General features: G+C 38.5%; 5 protein-coding genes across 6 annotated transcripts in view; 2 read left to right on the plus strand and 3 right to left on the minus strand.

Moving 5' to 3' along the window:
* Positions 1–549: 549 nt before the first annotated feature.
* Positions 550–4,471, minus strand: LOC147149839 (uncharacterized). The gene is made up of 3 exons (XM_086026007.1): positions 4,241–4,471; positions 4,007–4,119; positions 550–1,681 (listed from the first exon to the last, which is right to left on the minus strand). Exons 1-3 carry the CDS (start codon positions 4,255–4,257, stop codon positions 579–581), a joined length of 1,233 nt encoding a protein of 410 aa, XP_085882133.1. The 5' UTR covers positions 4,258–4,471; the 3' UTR covers positions 550–578.
* A 2,763-nt stretch (positions 4,472–7,234) lies between these two features.
* On the minus strand, positions 7,235–10,279 carry LOC147149840 (uncharacterized). Of its 2 annotated transcripts, XM_086025970.1 has the most exons (3): positions 9,865–10,279; positions 7,931–9,167; positions 7,646–7,851 (listed from the first exon to the last, which is right to left on the minus strand). In XM_086025970.1, exons 1-3 carry the CDS (start codon positions 9,992–9,994, stop codon positions 7,797–7,799), a joined length of 1,422 nt encoding a protein of 473 aa, XP_085882096.1. In that variant the 5' UTR covers positions 9,995–10,279; the 3' UTR covers positions 7,646–7,796. The 2 variants fall into 2 exon arrangements, with proteins under 2 accessions (XP_085882095.1, XP_085882096.1); XM_086025969.1 differs by having other exon boundaries at positions 7,235–9,167.
* A 615-nt stretch (positions 10,280–10,894) lies between these two features.
* On the plus strand, positions 10,895–15,161 carry LOC147149841 (uncharacterized). The gene is made up of 2 exons (XM_086025999.1): positions 10,895–11,328; positions 12,791–15,161. Exons 1-2 carry the CDS (start codon positions 11,211–11,213, stop codon positions 13,984–13,986), a joined length of 1,314 nt encoding a protein of 437 aa, XP_085882125.1. The 5' UTR covers positions 10,895–11,210; the 3' UTR covers positions 13,987–15,161.
* Positions 15,162–17,213: 2,052 nt separating this feature from the next.
* Positions 17,214–19,922, minus strand: LOC147149842 (uncharacterized). Its single transcript, XM_086025995.1, has 2 exons — positions 19,496–19,922; positions 17,214–18,828 (listed from the first exon to the last, which is right to left on the minus strand). The coding sequence occupies exons 1-2, from the start codon at positions 19,620–19,622 to the stop codon at positions 17,504–17,506; spliced, it is 1,452 nt and encodes a 483-aa protein (XP_085882121.1). The 5' UTR covers positions 19,623–19,922; the 3' UTR covers positions 17,214–17,503.
* Positions 19,610–23,318, plus strand: part of LOC147149843 (uncharacterized) — a 14,194-nt gene continuing 10,485 nt past the window's right edge. The window contains exon 1 of the mRNA XM_086025477.1: positions 19,610–20,951. Coding sequence (XP_085881603.1) covers positions 20,825–20,951 — 127 coding nt within the window. The 5' untranslated portion in view covers positions 19,610–20,824. The remainder of the gene's footprint in view (positions 20,952–23,318) is intronic.

Raw genomic sequence — 23,318 nt, forward strand, 5'->3', positions numbered from 1 at the left:
TGAGTACCTTTCATTGTATATAACGCATTGCTAATAAATCAAATGTATCCATTTTGCTGGCCGCCATAATAAACAGTCTTAAATTGCCGTAAATGTTTGTAAATGTATCTTGACAAATGAAAACGATGTAAAAGAGAGTGATTAAATAGTAGACTGTCACTTCTAATAAAAAACTTAAAACGCAATTGTTGAGAATTGCTGCTGCATAGACTACAAGGGTCGTGTTAGTGCTCAGCTGTTATTCACGTGACATGCAGTACAGTCTTTCTTTGTATTCTAACGCTGACCAGGATCTAAGACTGAAAATTAGCTGAAGAGAGACATCTATTTATCTCATATTCCCATTTTAAAGGCAATGGCGAGGAATACACATTTCAGCAAACTAGTATTAAAAAACATTAAATTAGGCTACTGTTGCAGTATTGATTGGTTTTGTGTTGTGGTAACGGACATGAAAACACGGGAAAACTGTAGATTTGTGACAGAGAAAGTTGCATTGTAGAAAAATGACATTGACCTGAAATTATGAGTCAATGATTGTAAACACAGTTTCAGTTTGTTCACTTTATTTTGCAACTTCATTGACCGCTGCTCTTCTCACCAGCACACTTGTGTCTTTTTATATAATCCTTGGCATGGAATCTTTTATTGCACACATTGCAACTGAATGGTTTTTCACCAGTGTGTATTCTTGTGTGAACTATCAAAGAGCGATTTTGAGTGAATTCTTTACCACAAAAAGAGCATGAAAAAGGTTTCTCTCCAGTATGTGTTCTTTGGTGTGTTATTAATTGTCCATGTAAAGAAAACTTGTGATCACAAACTGAGCAGGCAAACGGTTTTTCCCCAGTATGTGTCCTTGTGTGTCTTGTCAAATCTCCCTTCTGAGTGAATCTTTTCCCACAAACTGAGCAGGCAAAAGGTTTATCTCCAGTGTGTGTTCTCATGTGTACTCCTAAATCTAGATTCTGACTGAATCTTTTACCACAAACTAAGCAGAGGAAAGGTTTTTCTCCTGTGTGTGTTCTTGCGTGCCTTGTTAAATTTGTCTTGACAGAGAATGTTTTACCACAAACTGAGCAGGCAAAAGGTTTATCTCCAGTGTGTGTTCTCATGTGTACTCCTAAATCTATATTCTGAGAAAATCTTTTACCACAAACTAAGCAGAGAAAAGGTTTTTCTCCTGTGTGTGTTCTTGTGTGCCTTGTTAAATTTGTCTTGACAGAGAATGTTTTACAACATACTGAGCAGGCAAAAGGTTTATTGCCAGCGTGTGTTCTTCTATGTGCTTTCAACAATGACTTTTTGTCAAATGATTTGTCACATTGAGAACAATGGAAGAATTTGTTGTCAGTGTGACATGTCGTATCACCTTGAGAGTGATCATCGTCGTCATCATCATCATCATCATCATCGTCATCATCCTCATAGTCAGATGTGTCTGATGTTACGTTGTCGCGATTCAATGATGGAGCTAGGTGGCTGTATGACTGTGATCCTCCATAGTTGTCTCCGTCAGGTTCTCCACTCTTCACAATGACATCAGTCAACTGAAACTTGATGATTTCATCCTCATGCTCTTCTTCTTTTATGTGTTTGATAAGAAGATGCTCCGGCTCTTCTTCTTTAATGTTCAGGTACTCTGGCTTCTGCTGATCAGGATGAAGATCTTCATTGATGTCTACAGGACACAAGAAGAGAGGAAAAGAAAACATTTGTGCCCAAAATATGTCGTCACGCCTACTGTCAATGTCTACTATGCATGTGACATGACATTTGGCTATGCCTACTGAATGTTAAATGTGTTGTCATGACGTGCCATTTGACAAAGTGTTATGAGGATGTGTTTTTTGACAGTGTCATGCTTGTTATGGTATGTTGTCTTGATGTGTAGTTGGGCAATGTAATTAGAATGTTTCATTTGACGCCATTGCTACGTGTCGTCAGACAATGCCGTTGCAATACGTGGTTACCCTGAGTGGTCTGGATGTGCCGTTTGACAACGTCATAATGCTTTGCTACCGCAGTGGCACCAGGCACTATGCATGTCCGGCTTACCCTTTGCACAGCTGAACCAATTCAGCTGTACTCTAACATGAATTTGTTTTGATACTTTGATAAAATTATGATCAATAATAGGGGTGTAACGCTACACGTGGGTGCATTGATACGTTTCGGTATGGCATGTTCGGTTCCGTTCACTTTGCGTACCGTTTCTGAGTTTTTATTATATGCACGGGCGCTATTGACAGTTGCACGCGGGAGAAAGGCGGCACAAAAGAGGAGCCAGTACGCCAGAAGCCATGATAAATCATAAATGCATGGACAAATGGCATTATTATGGCATACGCAAACAAGCCAGAGCTTGAAGGTCCCCCGTACATTGCGGTCTCCTGTTAGGGAACAGTCTGGCTTTCCTGTTAAAATTGCAGATGGGGAAAAGTACGTGGATAAGTCCCAAAGTTGTGTGCCGACATTGCTACATGAGATTGGCGGCTATGTTGCAGTCTAACATAACGCACGTAAAACAGCGTCATCCGACTTTGAATGTTTCTTAGGTGAGGAAGCAAGCACTCTTTTTAGCCAAAAACGTCAAATGTAAATAGCGAGATTTATCATATTGTAGCGTCTTCCAGGAACATGCCGTCAGACGTAGTTGAATTATCACGTTTTTTTTAATATAACCGGCTACTGTGGGCCGCAGCCAATGCCAACACAGTACAACAATCATTTTTTTCAAATGTACAACAGCCGTCACTCTTCTTCGTTCTCCTCTCCTCCTCTCGCTCGCAGTACGATGCATTCATGAACCTCGGAAACATCACACCTCAGCAAAACACAAATCCGACCACAACAGAGATACCCCAATTCATTACTATATGGTGTTGAACATTCAAAGATTTCAATGCCTAAAAAGTGTATACAATTTCATAAAGACTTTTTGAAGTTACTGTATTTTTTTCATTATAAAAAGAGTTTTAATATAGTTAGCAATAATTGTAACTGTTATTGTATGTATTTTTTTCATCACAAAAAGTGTAGATATGTACTGTAATGACAACTTGTCTTTAACTTGAATACTTAGATGTGTCATAGGCTGTTACTGCTGAGTGTTTAAAGATTTCAGTGTCTTAATAATTTACAAAATCAAGAGATCTTTATTGTTAGTGTATTTTTTTATTCTGGTGTAATTTCTTCAAATATCGCCTGAATGGTTCACTTTTATTTTTTCTAAAAAATGTACCATTTATTTGTCATCTTTTCAAAAGGAACCCTTTTTTTTTTTTTTTTTTTTTTTTTTTAAAATCTGTTTTATGTACCGAAAATATACCGAACCAAAGTTTCTAAGAAACCGAACCAAACAGAAATGTGATTTAGCGTACCGTTACACCCCTAATAAATAATATGCATGTAATCAGAAATGGGCACTTATGCGCGTCCATCCTCATCCCTCCGTCCTTATTCATTAGTCGTTCGTCCTCCTTTTAAAACGATTTCAGCAACCCCCATCCGCCCCCCCACCCCCCAATCGCTCTAGATGGAAAAAAGGGTACGTGCACTCCTAAACATTATTTAAAGATCATTAGCTGGCAAATCTGCGATTGGCTGGCAATCAGTTCAGGGTGTCCCCCGCCTACTGTCCGTTGACAGCTGGGATAGGCTCCAGCACTCCCGCTAAATTATTATTAAATTATGTTTGAATTTGTATTTTGAGTTTTTATTTTATTGAATATTAAGAATGGCATACTTGTAGATGTCTAAGGAAGATCTGAACTTAATATTGTTCAGTTTGTCATTTTATTTGAATATACGATGTGTCGGGACAGGGGGATTGTGCTCAGAGAGAGAAATATTCAGGCCCACCCTGATTTTTCCAGGCCCACCCATTAACCACGTTCTGGCTCCGCCACTGGTGTAAATGTGATTATCAGTGATTATGATCAAAAACACCAAATGGCCACAAAATGAAAGAAGTTACGAAACATGTACGAGCAAGTGAACCAACCTGCTTTCACAGCTGGACGTTGCATCTTGCAAACAGCGTCCACTACTTGACGTCCAGCCTCTTTTGTCCGAGAAATGTCCTCTTCGTGCTCTTCTTCTTTCAAACTGCTTGCACTAATTTTCACAAGACAAACACAACACTTTTCAGTCATACCTGATTTCCGCTTTGCAATGTAATGCCAAACAAAGGCTTTTTTTTGTTAGCAACTAGCAAGATAAGCTAAGCTAAACTCACTGGAGAAGCTTCAACATGCACCCAGACGAATTTGTCCAGAACCGATGGTTTAACGAATGGTATTTTAACCTGTTAAGTAATGATGGGCGACTTATGTCAAGGCCCCGGTCTATTTGTTGAATACAGGACGATTTTTTCCTTCTTTTGTTAAACCCGTTTAGTTGAGTCAACCGTTAGAGCAAGGAAACGAGACCTAAATTTGTACGGCAAGTCCACTCGAACAAACTTTGAAATTTCGCAAATTTAACTGCTGCCATATTGACACAAGAAAGGCATAACTTTGATATGACATTTTTAAAGAACCTAGAAGAGTGTAAATCCATAAAAGCAATACTTGAAAGGTTTATTTTGTAATAAAACAATATTAATACAAATAGAATTTTGAGCCCCTCCCCCATGTCCTCAAAAATGGTTTGTGCCAACCAGTGGCTAGCTGGGCTGTATTGAGGTCAAAGGTGCCCGACATTGCACACGCGAATAGAGGACAGAAAAAAAAAGCCAAAAAGTAAGGGATAAGTAAGCCAGCAATTGTCCATGACAGAGATTAGAATTGCAATGGCTGCCTTGTTTTATTGCCATCCATTCCCACCCTTTCCCCAGACCCTGCAATGCTAAAAAAAAGAACTTGATCACATGCAGCAGCTGCCTCCTTGCCACCAAGAATGACTAAATGCAAAAAGACTCAGTTCAGTGCAGCTGATCTTTCATGAGATTCTGCTTCTGAGGTTCTTCTCCTTTATTGGACTCCAGCTGTGTAAACTGGACTTGATTAGGAAAGGCACACACCTGTCTTTATAAGTCCTTACAACTCACAGTGCATGTCAGAGCAAATGAGAATCATGAGGTTGAAGGAACTGCCCAAGGAGGTCAGCGACAGATAAGGCACATATCTGGACATGGTCTCAAAAGAATTTCTGCAATACTCAAGGATCCCAAGAGCACAGTGGCCTCCACAATCCCCAAATGGAAGAAGCTTGGGAAGACCACAACTCTTCCTCAACCTGGCCGTCCAGCCAAACTGAGCAATTGTGGGAGAAAAGCCTTGGTGAGACAGAGGTAAAGAAGAACCCAAAGATCCCTGTGGCTGAGCTCCAGAGATGCACATTTGTATTATATGCAAGATATAAAAGTACCATTTAATGAATAAAATGGTTTAGTGAATAGCAACACTTTGGAAGGTGATAGTGTTTTTTGTTAAGATTCAAGGTTAAAACATGCAAAACAATATGAGTGTCCTAGATTGTTTATAGACATTTAAATTAATGATGGATACATGGCAACAACTAATGACATTTCGCTGACTGAATCACACTACTGCAAAATATTTAAACAGTGTTGTACTTTAGAATTATGTCATTTCATTACAAAGCAAGTATATTGGAGTGAAAAGTCAGTAAAATCAATTTTCATGGATGTTTATTAATAAATGTGTTGAAATTATGAGAACCATGACTTTTTAAGTGGTGAATTTGAGCAGGTGCTGAGAAGCTTGTATAAAGGAGGGGAAACAGAAATGTAATGGATACTTATTGGTTTGATTTGTTGTCTTTGGAAGACACTAGTGTGCATTGTCCTTTTTTGTCTCAACTTTTTAACTGCTTATACAGGTAAACATTTTTGTTGCTGCAGTTCCTGAAACATTTTCCACTTGCCGTACATCCTTATTTCCATTTGTCATAATCCTTCATTTGTTCTGTTATCCATAGATTGGTTCCAGGAAGAAGTCCATTATGTGCTTTCTGTGTGCTGAAAGGTGTAAGCTGTACACAGAGTAAACAGACTGAAATGAATGTAACTGCTTTCAACAATTAAGACTGAACATGTTTTCCTTTTTTTAATGGGTGTGGTTGAAGGTAAATTGAAACTAGCATTAAATCATTGTATTCAAGTTTTGGACATTTCAGCAGGTCACTCACTTGGGATGTAAGCTCAATTATTCACAAAAAGACAACTATTTTCCAATGCGTGTTCGTTTAATCTTTCCAGAAGGCATCAAATTTAAATCAAGACTCACACAAGTTGATTAAATTTGCTCGTCTATTTCTTTCAATCTCTGAAAGGCAGGAATCAGACAAGGACAGATCTGGGCTTCTTTCTTTACCTTGCGAACACTTATACCCATGGAGGCGAAGTGAGAAAAAGGCACTGTCGAAGATGCAACCCTCACATATACAGTATAGTGTTGTCCTGACAGATAGAGAAGATCAGAACCAACATTTTTGATTAGACCTATCTATGGTTTATCATTTCAAGGACCAGGTCGTCTGGGCTGGAGAAATCCTTGGTCACAAGGTTTTTCTACCCCTGTCAGATGTCCCTCAAAGCCACCTTCCATTCCACTAGACAAAGCTGTATGCGTGCACTTATGTGAAGGCCTGTTGGTGTGTGTGTTACACAAGACACAAATTATTTTCTTTCTTCCCTTATTATTGATTGTTATACGACTGCTTACAGTATGTGTATGGACATTTAGCTGTTCGTGTGTGATGAGTATAAATGTGTAATGCCATCACAGTCTGATCAATATATGGCTAACATATTGGCAAATATAAAGCCATCCATCTAGAGTTAATAATTACCATCCTGATTCTAATATTGGACAAATATTAAAAATAAAAAAAGTTATACTTCTGTTTATTAGATCAAAGGTAGAGTATTGGCACTCTGCTCTTAATTTCTTAGTTAATTTTGCATTATTTAGTTGGCGATTTACACAATATACTGCATATATTCTATGGGTTGGACCAGGGATGAGCAAAGTGTATCAGGCGGGCCACAAATGGCATTCTCCATTCTTCAACGCGGCCCACAGAGTATTTAGTTATCCTCCCTAATGTTGCCATTATATGCAGTTGCCACCAACATCGACACAACGCCTTCCCCAAATCACATTTAATCATATATCAATAGTTAATTACACTGTCATTGATTAAAACTGTGGATCTTTTATAGACATGTATTTGAGCATTAAGACATTTTTCTGTAAATTGGTCCAATTAAAAAAAAAAACAGACATGCAGTTTATTTACTTCATTCAAATGGTATTTTTTGCCATACATCTTGTTAGGAAGTGCGCAGTCTTTACATCATGACCACAATCACAGTTTTATTTTATTCAGAATCACACACATTATACACTTTCCCATCTTATCACAAAGAGACAGTTTCTTCAGACTACTTAAAGTGGTCAGTGAACCACTGCCGTTCTCAGCGCGCTTGTATCACTTGACAAGATCCTGAAATCTTTTACCACAAACTGAACATGCGAAACATTACTCCCCAGTGTGTGTTCTTGTATGCCTTGTTAAATACCTCTTCAGAGTGAATCTTTTACTACAAACTAAGCAAACAAAAGGTTTATCTATAGAATGTGTTCTTGTGTGTCTTAATAAATCAGTCCTCAAAGTGAATCCTTTAGCACAAACTGAACATGTAAAAGGTTTCTCTCCGGTGTGTGTTCTTGTGTGCCTTGTTAAGTCAGTCTTCATAGTGAATCTTGTACTACAAACGGAGCAGGCAAAAGGTTTGTCTCCCGTGTGCATTCTTGTGTGCCTTATTAAATCTGTCTTGATAGTGAATCTTTGACCACAAGTTGAGCACAAAAAGGGTTTCTCCCCAGTGTGTGTTCTTGTGTGTGTTGCCAAACTGCATCTTTGAGTGAATTTTTTACCACAAACTGAGCATAAAAACGGTTTCTCGCCAGTGTGCGTTCTTGTGTGCCTCAATAAATCTGTCTTCAGAGTGAATCTTTTACTACAAACTGAGCAGGCAAAATGTTTCTCTCCAGTGTGTGTTTTTGTGTGTGTTCTTAAATGTCCCTTAAGAGAGAAGCTTTTACCACAAACTGAGCAGGAAAACGGTTTCTCGCCAGTGTGCGTTCTTGTGTGCCTTATCAAATCTGTCATCCGAGTGAATCTTTTACAACAAACTGAGCAGGCAAAAGGTTTGTCTCCAGTGTGCGTTTTTGTGTGTGCTCTCAAAGTGCTCTTTCCAGAGAATCTTTGACCACAAAATGTACAGGCAAAAAGTTTCTCTCCAGTGTGGGCTATTGCGTGTTTTCTTAAATTTCTCTTTTCTGTGAATCGTTGACCACAAACTGAGCAAGCAAAAGGTTTATCTCCAGTGTGAGTAATGATGTGTTTCGTTAAATTCCCTTTTTCGGAGAATCTTTGACCACAAACTGAGCAAGCAAAAGGCTTCTCCCCTGTGTGTGTTCTTGTGTGCCTTGTTAAACTTTTCTTTACAGAAAAACTTTTACTACAAATTGAGCAGACAAAAGGTTTTTCCCCAGTGTGTGTTCTTGTGTGCCTTATTAAATCAGTCTTCAGGGTAAACCGTTTACCACAGACTAAGCAGGAAAAAAGTTTCTCTCCAGTGTGTGTTCTTGTGTGTACTTTCAAACCCCATTTTGAACAAAATGCTTTCTCACACTGCAAGCATTTCCAGTGTCCCTTGTCAGTTTGACACTTCATATCACTTTTAGACTGTTCATCATCAGTGTCAGGAGACTGTGATGTTATGTCGTCACTGTCTGAAAGTGGAGCTAAGAGGCTGTCAGCTTGTGATCCTCCAGAGTGGTCTTCATCACACTCTATTGTCATGTGTTGACTTGAGCAGCTGCTTGGAGGCTGTGCCTCTCCGTTCTCCTCACTTTGACCTTCATCATCAACATCACTCTTCAAATGGACAACAGTCAAATAAAACTTTGTGATATCAGCCTCCTGCTCTTCCTCCTTAACATGGGACAGTGTTGGCTCCTCCTCCTCTTTTATGTGGAAAGGATCCAGCTCCTCTTCCTCTTCATTGTGAGTTGGCACTGCCTCCCCCTCTTCCTCTTTAATGTGTGGACAGTCTTCCTCCTCTTTCTCTGTATCACAAGGCAACTCTCGCGTCTGTTGCTTAGGACAATGACGATTTTCACTTATGCCTGCAGTACACAAGAATACAAACACACATGGTTTGGCTAAGTCACAGTTCAGGTGTACTATTTCTTTTTTTAATAAAGTGGTATGTTGACTAACTAAGTTGAATTCGTTCTGTGACCAAGTTTGTGACTCAAATCACTCGTATAACTAAGCCATTTCCACAATTGAAATCAATTGATATAAAATAATATTTTCCACATCCCAAAAATACATCTAAAATTGTTGGGTACATTTTTCTATTAAACAACAATGTCACTTCATAATAAAATACATTTCAAAACATTAACGACAATAAACTTTTACACCGTTAAAACTGTCTATTTTTTTTTAACAAAACTGAGTTTTTTTTTAATCCAGCAGTTTTAAAAGTGTACGTTTGCAGTCTTCTTGCTGTGAGTCAAAGTTGGCACGAACAATCACTGAATTGAGACTTTTGCCCTCGTACTTGGTTACAGCCACACGTCACACAATAATTGACAATTTTTGATGTTGGCGGCGGGTTAAGTTCCCAACGCACTGAACAGAGTCGACCTCCTGCATCTCGACCGCGGGCGATGATTAGATGACTTGACAACACTTGACAACATTGATATATATTTTCCACAAACATTTGAAGGTAAAAACTTGACACTTGGTTGTGATTTGCACATATACTGCCTATGGAAATTAGTTGTACAAGTAAGAGAAAGAAGTACAAACCTGCTCTGTTTGACACATCTTGAAGCTGCTTGAAAACAGCGTCCAGGCGTTCACGTTTTCGCTCGTTCTCCTCTTTTGTTCCACAAAATTTCTTCTCGTAATTTTGATCTTTGGCATTTTTTGCCAACATTTTCACACGATGATGACAACAATGTATATCTGCTGCTTGGCATTTGGTGTTAACAAAGGCGTTTCCTTGTTAGCGTCTAGCAAACTAAGCTAAATTAGGATAGCTCGAGAAAACTCGACGTGCACCGAGACGAGTTTATCCGGGCACGAAGATTACCAGTTAAGTAGTGATGGGCGTACTGTGTCGAGGCTTCAGTTCGTTCAGTCTTAATTCTGGAAGAATTATTTACCAAGGTCCATATGGTCATGCAAACCGTACACAGAAATAGACCTGTTTTGGACGTTATACGGCAACTCCACTTGGACAAACTCATAAGTGGCTAGGTGGACCTTTTAGCCTCGAGGCGAGCTCAGGTTTTAAACTCGCAGAAATTTCACAACATTCTTAGCGAATTGAAACAATTGTAGTGTGTTTGTAAAATACAGTTTACTTTTATTATAATATTTCCTCCTTAAGGGAGCGTATTGCATTCATTTGAAAAATAAAACAACTCTATTTTTCTGATTTATTTGGTAATTTTTACGATAGATTTTTTTTGCTGTTTTTCATTATATATCTTTTCCCGTCATTAAAAAAAATACCGAAAACAGGAAAAAAAAATCCGAAAAACAGACTAATTTTGTTCAGAGATTTTCGACCCACATAATCGCTCACATAGAAACTATGATGCAGTTGTATTGCTGCTCGAAACAGATGACTGTAATGATAAACCCTCTAAAAATAAATGTAAGTATGAGCAAAAAAAAAAGAGGTTAAGGTATTGAATTATAAGTATAGTCTCCGTGGAGACTAGCCACCACTAATATCATATACTCGACAGACGTTTAAATATCATTTGTGGTCCTTCAGCGAATAAATGTGCCCCTCAATTCCCACCCTTTAAACTTGAGCGCGCCTGTGTGTTTCTTAGCGTGCGGGCACAGTTTGTCCAAGTGGAGGTACCGTACAATTCTTGTTGCAGATCCGTATACGTGGTAATTACAGGCACTTTGTAAAATAACTCTCCCTAGATTAGTAATCAACATACTGAAGCTTCGAGGCAGTATGTTAATGAAGCAACATCATCCACCAATTGTCCGTATCCGGAATTACTCGTCCCGGTGCACGTTGGGGCTGCTCGGGCTAGCTTTGTTAGCTTGCTAGCCGCCAACAAAAAGACACGTTTGACACATTGCAATCAAGTGTGAGTGTGAATTGTTGTCGTTATCGTGTAAAAATGTGTGCAAGAAAAACAGCAGAGTACGTAGGGGAACTTTCTGGAGCAAAAGAGGACGACGAGCTGCAACGACTTGACGCTGTTTTGAAGAGGCCTACAGATCCGTTACACAGAGCGGGTTTGTTCACTTTTTCCTTTTATCATAGCCCCATTCCTTTTCACAAACATTTCACGTATGTGACCAGGTGGCAAAGTTAGTCATTGCTCTGTACATTAGTCGTGCAGTTTTGAAGTCAACCAGAAAATGGGATTTTGGTTGTTGTGGACTGTAAAAATACATATTGGTGTGAATGATCTCTAATCTCCCTAAACCTTAATCTCTGACATGTTATCTAAATAAGGTCCAATCACACCTTTATTAAGTATTGATTAATGGTTAAAAACATATTTTGCATTGTCTACATCCAAACAATTTAGTTGATGTGCAATTCATGTCAGGAATTATATTTTATACTCCGTTTTAATATCTCTATTTAGCCCTTCAGTCTGTATCTGAATTTGATTGTTCATTTACGTAGTGCATATATTATTTAATTAGTTTTATTGAAGTTTAATGATCTATTATTATTATCAAACGATTGTTCACATTTTATGCATTCCTGAAGAAACTAATGACAAAAATTGTTGTAAATTGAACCCAGTAATATTTGCGTCAGATTAAAAAGCGTTGATCCTAATCATGACCACTAGAGGACACCACAGGCTCACGTTACATCTGACCACTTGGACTCATGCTCTCCCCGTTTAACAAGGTGCTGCCTGTTCTTTAGCAATTCCTGACAATTCAGCACCTCCCTTTACTGTCTTTAAAGAAAGGGATTAGATTTGTCTAGGAATTTGCATAATCTGCCACTGAATACGTTTTGTGAAGTGGTGTTGATTCTGATTTACATTGGTACCCTTTTTGCTATTATACATTTTTTTCAGGAAATTGGTAGGGGAATGTGAAGTAACTGTACTGTGTAAATGGTAAATGGACTGTCACTTTTATAGCGCTTTTCTACCTTTGGTACTCCAAGCACTTCATACTGTACCTCAAGTGTGAAAGTGGTTAAAAATTTCAAGCGTTCTTTAACAGGAACAGGACGTTCTTAACAAACTCTTCCACACTCAACAGCAAGTGTGTGAGTGTGTGTGTGTTTGTCTTGGATTGTGGCAACTCTTCCTTATGCCGGATACCCTTCGTGATGCAACATTTATCTGAGCTTGAGCTTGACTGGCCCACGGTTTGCACTGGCTTGTGCCTCATTGAATCCCGCAATAGTAACCATATGCTGCTATTTTAATAATATTTCCTATCAATTTCTAATGTCCATTGGCTGCTGATTAAAAGCAGTTAAATAATTTGGCCCTCCTATAAACCTTTACATGATTTTCAACCCTTTATACTTAACACTTGTGTTTTTATGCACTTTATTATTTTAAAATTTTTAACAAATTATTTCCATTAAATATTAACTCTATTCTTACATTCATCTGGCTCATGTGATAAACATTTTTGTAAACATACATGAACATACAATAAAAAGCATTAAAGTCACGGCATGACTTGACTTTACCAAACCATGTGTGTCCCGCAGACGTCAGTGAAGACTATTTTTGTCCTGAGCAGCAGGAGCCAGAGCACCCCCACATTAAAGAGGAAAAGGAGGAAGAAGAGCCCTTCCACCATATAGAGGGAGAGGGGCCCGAGACACCCGACATTAAAGCGGAAGCTGAGCTTTGGGCAACCCAAATTAAAGGGGAAGAGGGGCCAGGGCCCTCCTTCATTAAAGAGGAAGAAGAGCAAGAGGCTGATATCACAAACTTTCCATTGACTGTCATTGTCAAGAGTGAAGATGATGATGATGATGTTGAAGAAGGTGATAGAGACCACTGTGGAAGATCACAATCAGACAGCCTCTCAGCTCCACCATTAAATAGTGATGACATAACATCTCACAATCCTAACACTGATGATGATGACAATGACCATTCTAAAGGTGATATGACATGTCACACTGACAGCAAGTGCTGGAAATGCTCTGAGTGTGGAAAAACCTATGTTTCAAAGTATACTCTGAAAGTACACATGAGAATACACAGTGGGGAGAAACATTTTGCCTGCTCATTTTGTGGCAGAAGATTCCATATGAAGACAGATCTCATCAGGCACGTAAGAACACACACTGGAGAGAAACCTTTTGTCTGCTTAGTTTGTGGTCAAAGATTCTCTTTCAGCATAAGTTTATTAAGGCATAAAAGAATACACACTGGGGAAAAACCTTTTTCTTGCTCAGTTTGCGGTAAAACATTTTCTGAAAAGGGACATTTAAGAACGCACACAAGAACTCACACTGGAGAGAAACCTTTTTCCTGTCCAGTGTGTGGTCAAAGATTCTCTGTAAAGGCAAGTTTAATTAACCATACAAAAATACATACTGGAGAGAAACCTTTTGTCTGCTCAGTTTGTGGTCAAAGATTCTCTGCAAAAGAGCGTTTAATTCAACATACAGGAACACACACGGGAGATAAACCTTTTGCCTGCCCAGTTTGTGGTCAAAGATTCACTCTGAAGGCAGATTCCGTAAGGCACACAAGAATACACACTGGAGAGAGGCAGTTTTCATGCTCCATTTGTGGTAAAAGATTTGCTCAGAAGGGACATTTAGGAAGACACGCAAGAACGCACACTGGTGAAAAACCATTCAGTTGTCATGTGTGTGATAAAAGATTCTCTCGCAAAGATAATGTGAAGAAACACAAGTGTGTTGGTGAGGAAGGCAGCAGTAAATGAAGATTGTAATTTCTCGACCGAAGAAATTGGCTTTGTGGTAAGCTATAGAAATGTTCCACTCCGTACTCCCTGGGTCTTTTCTCTCAAGCAGACAAATTCACTGGTCTTTATCTATAAAACACTTACTAGTAAAACCCTACCCCATCTTCGCTCTCTGCTCACCATGAATACTACCACCCACATTCTCCATTCTAGCTGTTTTATTAAACTTGTTGTTCCCAAAGTCCACACTACTTGTACCGCCTCAGCTCATTCATTCTAATATCATCGTTCAAAAAGTTAGTGATGGATACTATGCATGATATCTGAACCTACCTGATTTTAGTCATGAACCACCTATCCATCCTGTGCTATTCATGTAATGTAATGTAATGTATTATGTAAATATATTACTACCGGTACATTGTATTATATAATGTGAATATGTTACTATATTACGTGTGTTTAAGTAAGGGCTTTAGTTTATGTTGTGATGCTCATGTGTCAGGGCCCCTGCAAACTATCTACATCCGACCTCAACATCATGCACGATGCACTGTACCCTTTGCACTCAAGTTTAGTGGACTGTTTTACTATTATATTATATTATTGTTATATTATTATCATTTATCTGTATATGTGGATGGTTGTTTATCTGTTTGGTTGTTAGTAAGTTAATACATAAAAATTATATATATATATATATATGTATATGTATATATAAATATATATATATGTATATGTATATATATATATATAAATATATATATATATTTATATATATATATTTATATATGTATGTATGTATATCTTTTGTTTAGTTTTTATTCCACAATACTTATTGTGACCCTGATCTCACACCCAACAAACACCACAAATTTACAAGTGAATCTTAATATAAACGTGTTTATATTTGTCACAGAACTACATGAAATTTCAGTTGTTTCTCTCGTGGTCAGAAGTTTACATACAATCGTATGTGCATGGACACCATTGATGTTGGTCTTTTGATTATCTATTTGAACTTTTTAAGGGCGAAATAATTATACAGCACACATCATTCTCTTCAATGACTTTTAAAAACAGGAATTGACCACATGTGACAGTTTATTTGGGATTTTCCCTCACCCATACAGGTACAGGGTCAAAAATTGTATATTTTATCTAAGACATACAGTAAATGAATTAAACATTTCTACAGTAGTCCTTCTATCCAATTTATATACTCTTTATTCTGCTCAGGGTCACAGGTGAGCAGGAGCCTTTTTCAGCTTACTTTGGGCGAAAGGCGAACCACATCCTGGACTTGGACTAGTCACCAATTCCAGGGCACATACAGTATATACTGTAAAGAGATGACCTTTCATACTTGCATTTGCACCATCACTGAGTGGGAAGTGAATCCAAGATGGATGCACTGAAGGCAGGCAAAGGTACCACTAGTTGTTTTTTGGTTTGATTTTGGTTTCTCATATATACTGTGCGTGCGCGCGCGTGTCTTAATTTTTTAATTATTAGCAAAATTAATCAATTACATCGTCTGAACTTTCTTATTTTGTCAAATAACCTCTTAATTAAAATTAATACATGAAGTGAATCGCAGTAGTGACCACACTAAACACACACTCAGTGGTACCAAGTGGAGCAGGGGACGGCCCCCGTGTGCAGTTGATTGTGTCTTGCTCAAGCACTAACAGCCGTGTGACCGGGGGCGTTGTTGGAAATGATTGGCCGCATCCTTTGTCTATTGTAACGTGAACACATTTAAGACACACTTTTTTTTGTAGTGTATTATTGGATAATGTAATGAATGATATTCACAAAGGATACGAATAGCACCATTTTCAAAGTAAACTACTGTACAAGGGAAACACTGTACTTCGTCCAAGTGGAGTTGCCGTACTACTCTGGCAAAATTGACACCCAAGTTGAGTTTGCATTACCGCACGCGCTTCACTGAAGATTTCTACCCGAATTAGTACTTCACGTGCCAAAACCTCTGAACACAGTACGTTCACTGGAACGTTGCTGGTGTAAAACGCTCTTAACTAACTCTTCGTGGCCTGATAAACTCTTCTCGGTGCACGTTGAAGCTTCTCAGGCTAGCTTATTTTAGCTTGCAATCTGCTAACGAATACGCGTCTTTGTTGACAACAAACCGCAAAGGGTGTTGTGATTATCGTGTGAAAATGTGTGCAAAAAGTGTCAAAAAGAGTACGAGGAGTAAATGTTTCTAAAAGAGGAGGACGAGCGACGTCAAGCACTCGACGTTGTTTTGAAGCAGCCTCCAGATGTGTTTGAAATAGCAGGTTTGTGAATTTCTTTTAGCTCTTTTCTTTTCACAACAACAGACACAGCGCTTCTCGGAACGGGCGTTTATTGCTTGGAAATATCAAATCCAAATCCATCCTCGTTGTTATTGCTCAGACGCTGTGCGAACTCGTTGGCTACTAGCCCTGAAAACAGTTTGAGAAGTTGACAAAGTTGCTCAAACTTTGCCATAATGGCAACACAGAACGATGAATTCGGGACAAATGTAACACTTTTTTGTACCTATGAAAAAATGTTTTATTAATTGTCATTGTTTATGGTACAGTTTATCTAAATGAGTTTGCAGAGTTGATAATTCCAAGATAATCAGATGATCCTTTGTTCTTTTGGATTTAGCTAAATCACAACTACATTTCCAAAAAGTTCCCAGTAAAAAAATTGTACTGTGGTTTGTAAGGTGGGTAAGGTGTATGTTCACCGCAATGTTAATTTTTGTTAACAGCCAAAAGTCTGCTCTGTGTTCACCCTGCTCTATTACTCCATGCAATTGTTCCTTTCTTTATAGATAGTTTGTAGATAGTTTTCACCTGATAATAAGTAGGGCCTGGTTGGTTTACTACAACCATGGTGGCTGATATTCACGCCAAAGACTTTAATTTTAGTCTCATCGGACAACTAAATTTTCATCTCTCTTGGGTGAAGTTGCTATGTTAATCAATTTGCAGATGATGCAGGAGATTGGCCTTACTGTGGCTTTCAAAACAGCCGATAGCTGATTTTTTTCTGTGCCTTTCACCAGACCTGTGCCTCAAGGCAGCCTTGTCTTGGATGCCTGGGTTAATATCACATCCATACCCACGCTGACTTTATGTAAACTGACCACAAGTGTAATGAATCAAGTATCATGTATTACTGTAACAAAACACATGGAAAAACAAAACAGGAAGATACTGAACAAACACAATCACTCTTTGATGTGTTGTACTTTATTCAGGATCACAAGTACACTTTTCTGTCTTACTACAAACAGTCAGTTCCTTCAAAATGCAGTTAAAGCTCCATTGGGTAAATTTGTGCCTCTTACCAGAGAATATTTTAATCGCACACACTGCAACCGAATGAGTTCCCTCGGTGTGTGTTCTTGTGGGTTTTGTCAAAAAGTGTCTTTTTTGAGAATCTTTTACAACAAGTTGAGAATGAAAACAAATTCTTTGCAGTGTGTGTTCCAAAATCTCCTTAGTCAGTGTATTTTTTTACAGTAAATTGATCAGGCAAAAGGTTTGTCTCCAGTATGGGTTCTTGAGTGTCTTCTTAAATTTCCCTTATCAGAAAATCTCTTCCCACAAACTGAGCAGTCAAACGGCTTATCTCCAGTGTGTGTCCTTGTGTGTCTTTTTAAATGTCCCTTGTGAGAGAATCTTTTACCGCAAACCAAGCAGGCAATGGGCTTCTCTCCAGTGTGGGTTCTTATGTGTAATAATAAATTTCCCCTTTCAGAGAATCTTTTACCGCAAACCGAACAGTCAAAAGGTTTTTCTCCGGTGTGTGTTCTCGTGTGTAACATTAAATTTCCCTTTTCAGAGAATGTTTTTCCACAAAAAGAGCAGTCAAAGGGTTTTTCTCCAGTGTGGGTTCTTGTGTGCTTTCTTAAATCTCTTCCAAGATAGAATCTTTTACCACAATCTAAGCAGGAAAAAGGTTTTTCTCCACTGTGTGTTTTTACGTGTAACATTAAATACCCTTTCTGAGTGAATCTTTTACTGCATACTGTACATTGAAAAGGTTTCTCTCCAGTGTGTGTTATTGCATGGTTTATTAGACTTTTCTTTACAAAATAGCTTTTACCACAAACTGTGCATTCAAAAGGTTTCTCTCCAGTGTGTGTTCTTGTGTGTGTTTTCAAATGTCTCTTTTCAGTGAATCCTTTACCACAAACTGAGCATGAAAAAGGTTTCTCCCCAGTATGTATTCTTGTGTGTGTTGTCATAGACTGTCTACGAGAGAACCTTTTACCACAAACTGAGCAGACAAATGGTTTCTCTCCGGTATGGATTCGTGTGTGTGTTGTCATATTTTGTCTCCGTGAGAATCTTTTACCACAAACTGAGCAGACAAAAGGTTTCTCTCCAGTGTGGCTCATCATATGAATCTTTAAAACTGACTTGAAAACAAACGTTTTGTCACACTGAGAACATTTCCAGCATTTGTTCTTATTGTGACATTTCCTTTCGTCTTTAGTGTGTTCATCGTCATCATCAGTGTCAGAGGAGTGCGATGTTAAGTCGTCACTCTCTGATAGTGGCGCTAAGACGCCGTCTGCCTGTGATGCTCTGCAGTGATCTTCATCACCTTCAGCTGTCATGTGTTGACTTGAGCTGCTCCTTGGAGACTGTATCCCTCCGTTTTCCTCATGTTGACCTTGGTCTTCATCAACTTCAGTCTTGAAAGGGACAGAGGCCAATGTCAACTGCATGATATCAGCTTGCTGTTCTTCCTCTTTAATGTTGGGGTGCTCAGACTCCTCCTCTTTCTCTTGAATGTAAGTGGTCTCTGGCTTGTGATGCTGAAGATAAAGATATTTTTCACTCACATCTGTAGGACATAAGACAAACACAAATTGTCTGGTGTCAAAGTTTTAACAAGTCGTAACACACTGCTCTTCAACACACTAAGAACAGTCGATGTGCACACACACAACAAGAGCAGAGAGATATTTTACACTGGTCGTGGCAGAGCTCGTCAGATGACATTCCTCTTCGATGCAAGCAGGGCCAGCAAGGAATCGGGATTGTCATCTGTAACATCATATGGCCCCCAACGAAAAGTTTACTACATACACCTTTGATGTTTACTGACGGAAGCGGGGTTAAAATAACATGACAGACTGACCGACAGACGATTAAAGTTTGGTCCGTCTTGAAAAATTCAGTCTTAGTAAGACATACTTTTATAATAAATATCTTACGTTGGACATCGGTCGATTGTTGACACACTAACATTTTGGACACAATGAGGAGAAGCAGTGGAATACTAGAGAATGCTCATTTGTACTTATTAGGTGGTTTGCTGCTCAACAATTTGTCTCCTTCTTCAAGGGTCCACATCATCATCGTGAGAGGACACCCTCGGATCCACCAAATATAGATTTTTGAATGTGAATTTTGTTCTATTCAACGTAACATCAAAGGCTCCACTTGAGGGATATTCTTAAATGTAATGTAATTAAGAAAGAAGTGAATGAAAGGAGAAAGAACCAAACCTGTTCTGTGTAACACATTTTGAGGCTTCTTGACAACATCGTCTAGTAGTTGACGTTGTCGCTCGATCTCTTTTGTTGCGGAAAGTTCCTCCTCGCACTCTTCTTCTTTCACACGTCTTGCGCACATTTTCACGCGATAATCACAACGCTTTTATTCTCACTTTTGCTCTCAGCTTCGCGATATGTTGATAACAAACGCGACTCTTTGTTAGCGGCTAGCAATCTAAACCAAACTAGCTAAACTAAAATAAGATAAGCAAGACTGAGAAACTTCAACGTGCAACAAGATGAGTTGATCCGGACGCGAAGAATGTCGTTTTACTCCAGTAAAGAAGTGATTAGACGTACAGTATCGATTCTTCAATGCGTTCAGTTCTAGTTCAGAAATAAATATTTAGAGTGGCTAGTTTGGTTCTTCTTCTTTCTTATTTTCGGCAGTGTAATCGCGACAGGGAGTAATACTGCCCTCCTCAGATTTTATGCTTAAACTACAATTTTGCAACACTGCCTTTGTAATAATTTAAACTGGTGATTCTCAACTTCTCATTATTCAGACCAAAGAAATATATTACAAGTAAAAAAGGACACTCCCAATACTGACACATATAATGGCACATTCATGAAAAAAAAGAGATACGGCCAAAAGTAAGCTTTCTGTAACTCATTAAAAGACTTGTTTGTCGCTCACTGCTAGGCCCGATGCAATGCAAAAAAATGACACTTAAAATCTATGTCTACAACTTTTTTGAAAAAGCACGCGTAATAAAAATTCTGCCTACTCAATTTGTGTTGAAAGGTGAATTCTCCGTAAAGAGAAGTACAGATAACGGAGACTGGTTTGGGATTGTGGCCCATTTAAATGATGATATTGACCGTACACCCGACGACCGTAGATACAGCTAATACACAGTTGAACGTTTTGTTTTTTTCACGTGAAAATCTCAGAATTTTTTCATTTGAATGCCATTTAGAAAAAGGGGTTTTGTCGATTCGCGTAGGAATGTGACTGTGGGATTTAATTGGTCCAAGTAGAGTTGCCGTACAACTTCCGTGTTCGTGGTGCATAACCACAGGCGCTTTAACGAAATAGTAGCTGTTCCTGCATTAGCACTGAAAGTATTTCAGTCTCCGCACTGTACGTCCCATCAGTACTTTACTGGAGGAAACATCACACATTGACGTGTCTTTCCGCTGCACGTCAACATTTCGCGAGCAGACTTATCTTATCTTAGATTATGTTATTTGATCTTTTCTTGCTGCTAAAGAAGAGACGTGTTTGTTATGCACAGATTACTAAGAATTGGTTAAGTGTTGTAATTGTAGTGTGAAATGTGTGCAAAAAGTGTGAAAGGAGACTACGAGGAGGAACTTTTTCGAACAAAAGTGGGGAACGAGGAACTAGGTCAACTAGTGGACGCTGTTTTTCAAAAGCATCAAGATGTGTTGCACAGACCAGGTTAGTTAATATCTTACCACCCCCTCTTATCTGCTTTCTTTGTTAAACAATATTATCGTGTTTATATCTTAATATTCATTTGTGAAGTATAATATCCTGATAGTGTGTGACGCCACTTTTCACACTCACATTTTTGTAGTGCTGTTTGAATGTACAATATAAAGTGCCCTCAATGTACCCTGCAGTTATCATGATGATAAAGTAAAATTTAATTTCTATTTCCAGGTTCTATTTCTTGCTTGCTTTTTGGCAAATCATGAGTTGTTGCGCAAATATACTGTATGTCCAATATAAGTAGAGCAAAACACAACACAGACATCAAGTGCTTTGTATTAAATTAATGATGTAAAACACACTCAGCCTCAAACAATGTATATTTTCGTCTTGATTCGTTTTGGAGCACTGTGGGTAGTAGAATAGGTCATGTACTTTCATTTTATTTGTTGTGGAGAATTTTAGAGGCGTATAAAATGTTTATTCTTTGGTGACGCACAAGGGAAAGACATTCGCCAGGAACCTGTAGCGTTAAGGAGGGGGTAGTTGTTCAAAGAGATGATATACTTGAAAGCGTTGAAGGAGAGTAGCTTGTTCCTTGTTCTGTAAACAGTTTTTTGTGAAGAGTAAAGACGTGACTGGCCTCTTCGTCTCATCATTTACTGCATCTCAAATTCCATGTATTGTTTGTTGTTTGATTTGGAAAATTCCCCAAAAATGGTGGCATACATTGCTACTGTAATATTGACCTTATAAAAACATACAGTGATGACAATTAAATAGATCGATAAATTGGTTGAGCCCTACTGTCCAAATATATTCACTACAAATTGCAACATCTAAAGAGAGACCTAAGGTGTGAGATGGTTACAAATGAAGAGTTTAGATTTACCCATTGACAGCTGTGGACGGTCTCAATGTTTGCTTGCTTGTTTGTTTGTTTTGTTTTTTGTACACTTACATTTACATGAATAACTTTATTTACATTTAATAGAAAAACTCAGGTATTTGCTATTTTGTGCAAATATAATTTCTGTAATGCACTAAGATGCAACAAGATGTGGCCTGGCCAAAGCTTTTCTAAATAGCAAAGTAGTACAAATTAGTGTAAGTAGTTAGTTAGTATTTTGAGGTGATGCATCTCCCATGAGACGCAAACTTTGTATGTTGGGGAGGAGCTAAGGTAAGCCTGGATTGTTAGTGAAAATGACAAAAGGCTCACATCATTTGTCTACTTGCAACTTCCTAGGTCCTCCTCCTCTGTTTACATGGTCACACCTCCCGCTAGAAATGCTATCAAGGAAGGAGGAGATTGACAGAGGAACAAGGCGGGAGGAGGTAGAAATGTTTTGAGGAAATGAGTCGATATCTCCACAATGTCGTCATTTGATTGTGATGTCTACTAAAGATGACTTCAAGTAATTGACGCTAGGGATGTTCCGACCAGGGTTTTATGACACCGATACCGATCATCCATGGGTGAGATCGGCAGATACAGATTCCAATCACATGGATTATCTGTATATTTTTCCATTTATTTCTAGTGAGTGCTATTGGCAATATTATCAGAAAAAAAGCAGCCATATAATTGCTGTAATTTTGACAAAAAATATCTAGATTTTCAAAACCAGCAGTCTCAATGGACTAAATTGTGCAAAAAGTCAAATAAATAACATGCCATATCAACATTGCATGTTTCAGAATATAATTAAAGTAGAAAAAAATAGTCACAAATGTAGGCTTCACTCAAACTATTCAATAAGTTCCTAAATTAAAACTACTCAGGAATTTGGTTTATTTTTTTGTGCATAGACACATTATCTTGTGCATTTGTCAATGAGAAAAAAGTCACTGTTAACCTTTTTATGGATTATAAAATGATATAGTGGGTCTGTTGCCCACAAGTGACCTACACTACGTCTCCCTGTGGCAATCTCACTTATACCGCGCACTGTTAACCTTTTTATGAATTATAAAATGATATAGTGGGTCTGTTGCACACAAGTGACCTACACTACGTCTCCCTGTGGCAATCTCACTTATACCGCGCTATGACAGCGCTAAATCATGCATAACCAGCTGCAGGATGTGTGCCATTCACCCCAAACTTGGTAGCCCATTATCAGTCATAGCTTTCTCCTTGTTCCGGGCATTATCTCCCAATACCAGGTGTATTTTGTCTTTTGGAATATGCCTTTGTCATAAAAGCAGCATGGGAGCCGGAAAACTCCCTTGTTAGACTCAACATTGACACAGGACTGACATCGGAGCTCAATATATGACTTGTAAAACTTAAACAGGATAACAATTGAGACGCTACTAAATAGGGCAACGTGAGCTCAACATCTGAGTCGCGTTCAGTGTTTTGAGGAG

The sequence above is a fragment of the Filicampus tigris genome, chromosome 3 (genome assembly GCF_054856515.1).
Source record: "Filicampus tigris isolate MCC_2025a chromosome 3, RoL_Ftig_1.0, whole genome shotgun sequence".
NCBI lineage: Eukaryota > Metazoa > Chordata > Actinopteri > Syngnathiformes > Syngnathidae > Filicampus > Filicampus tigris.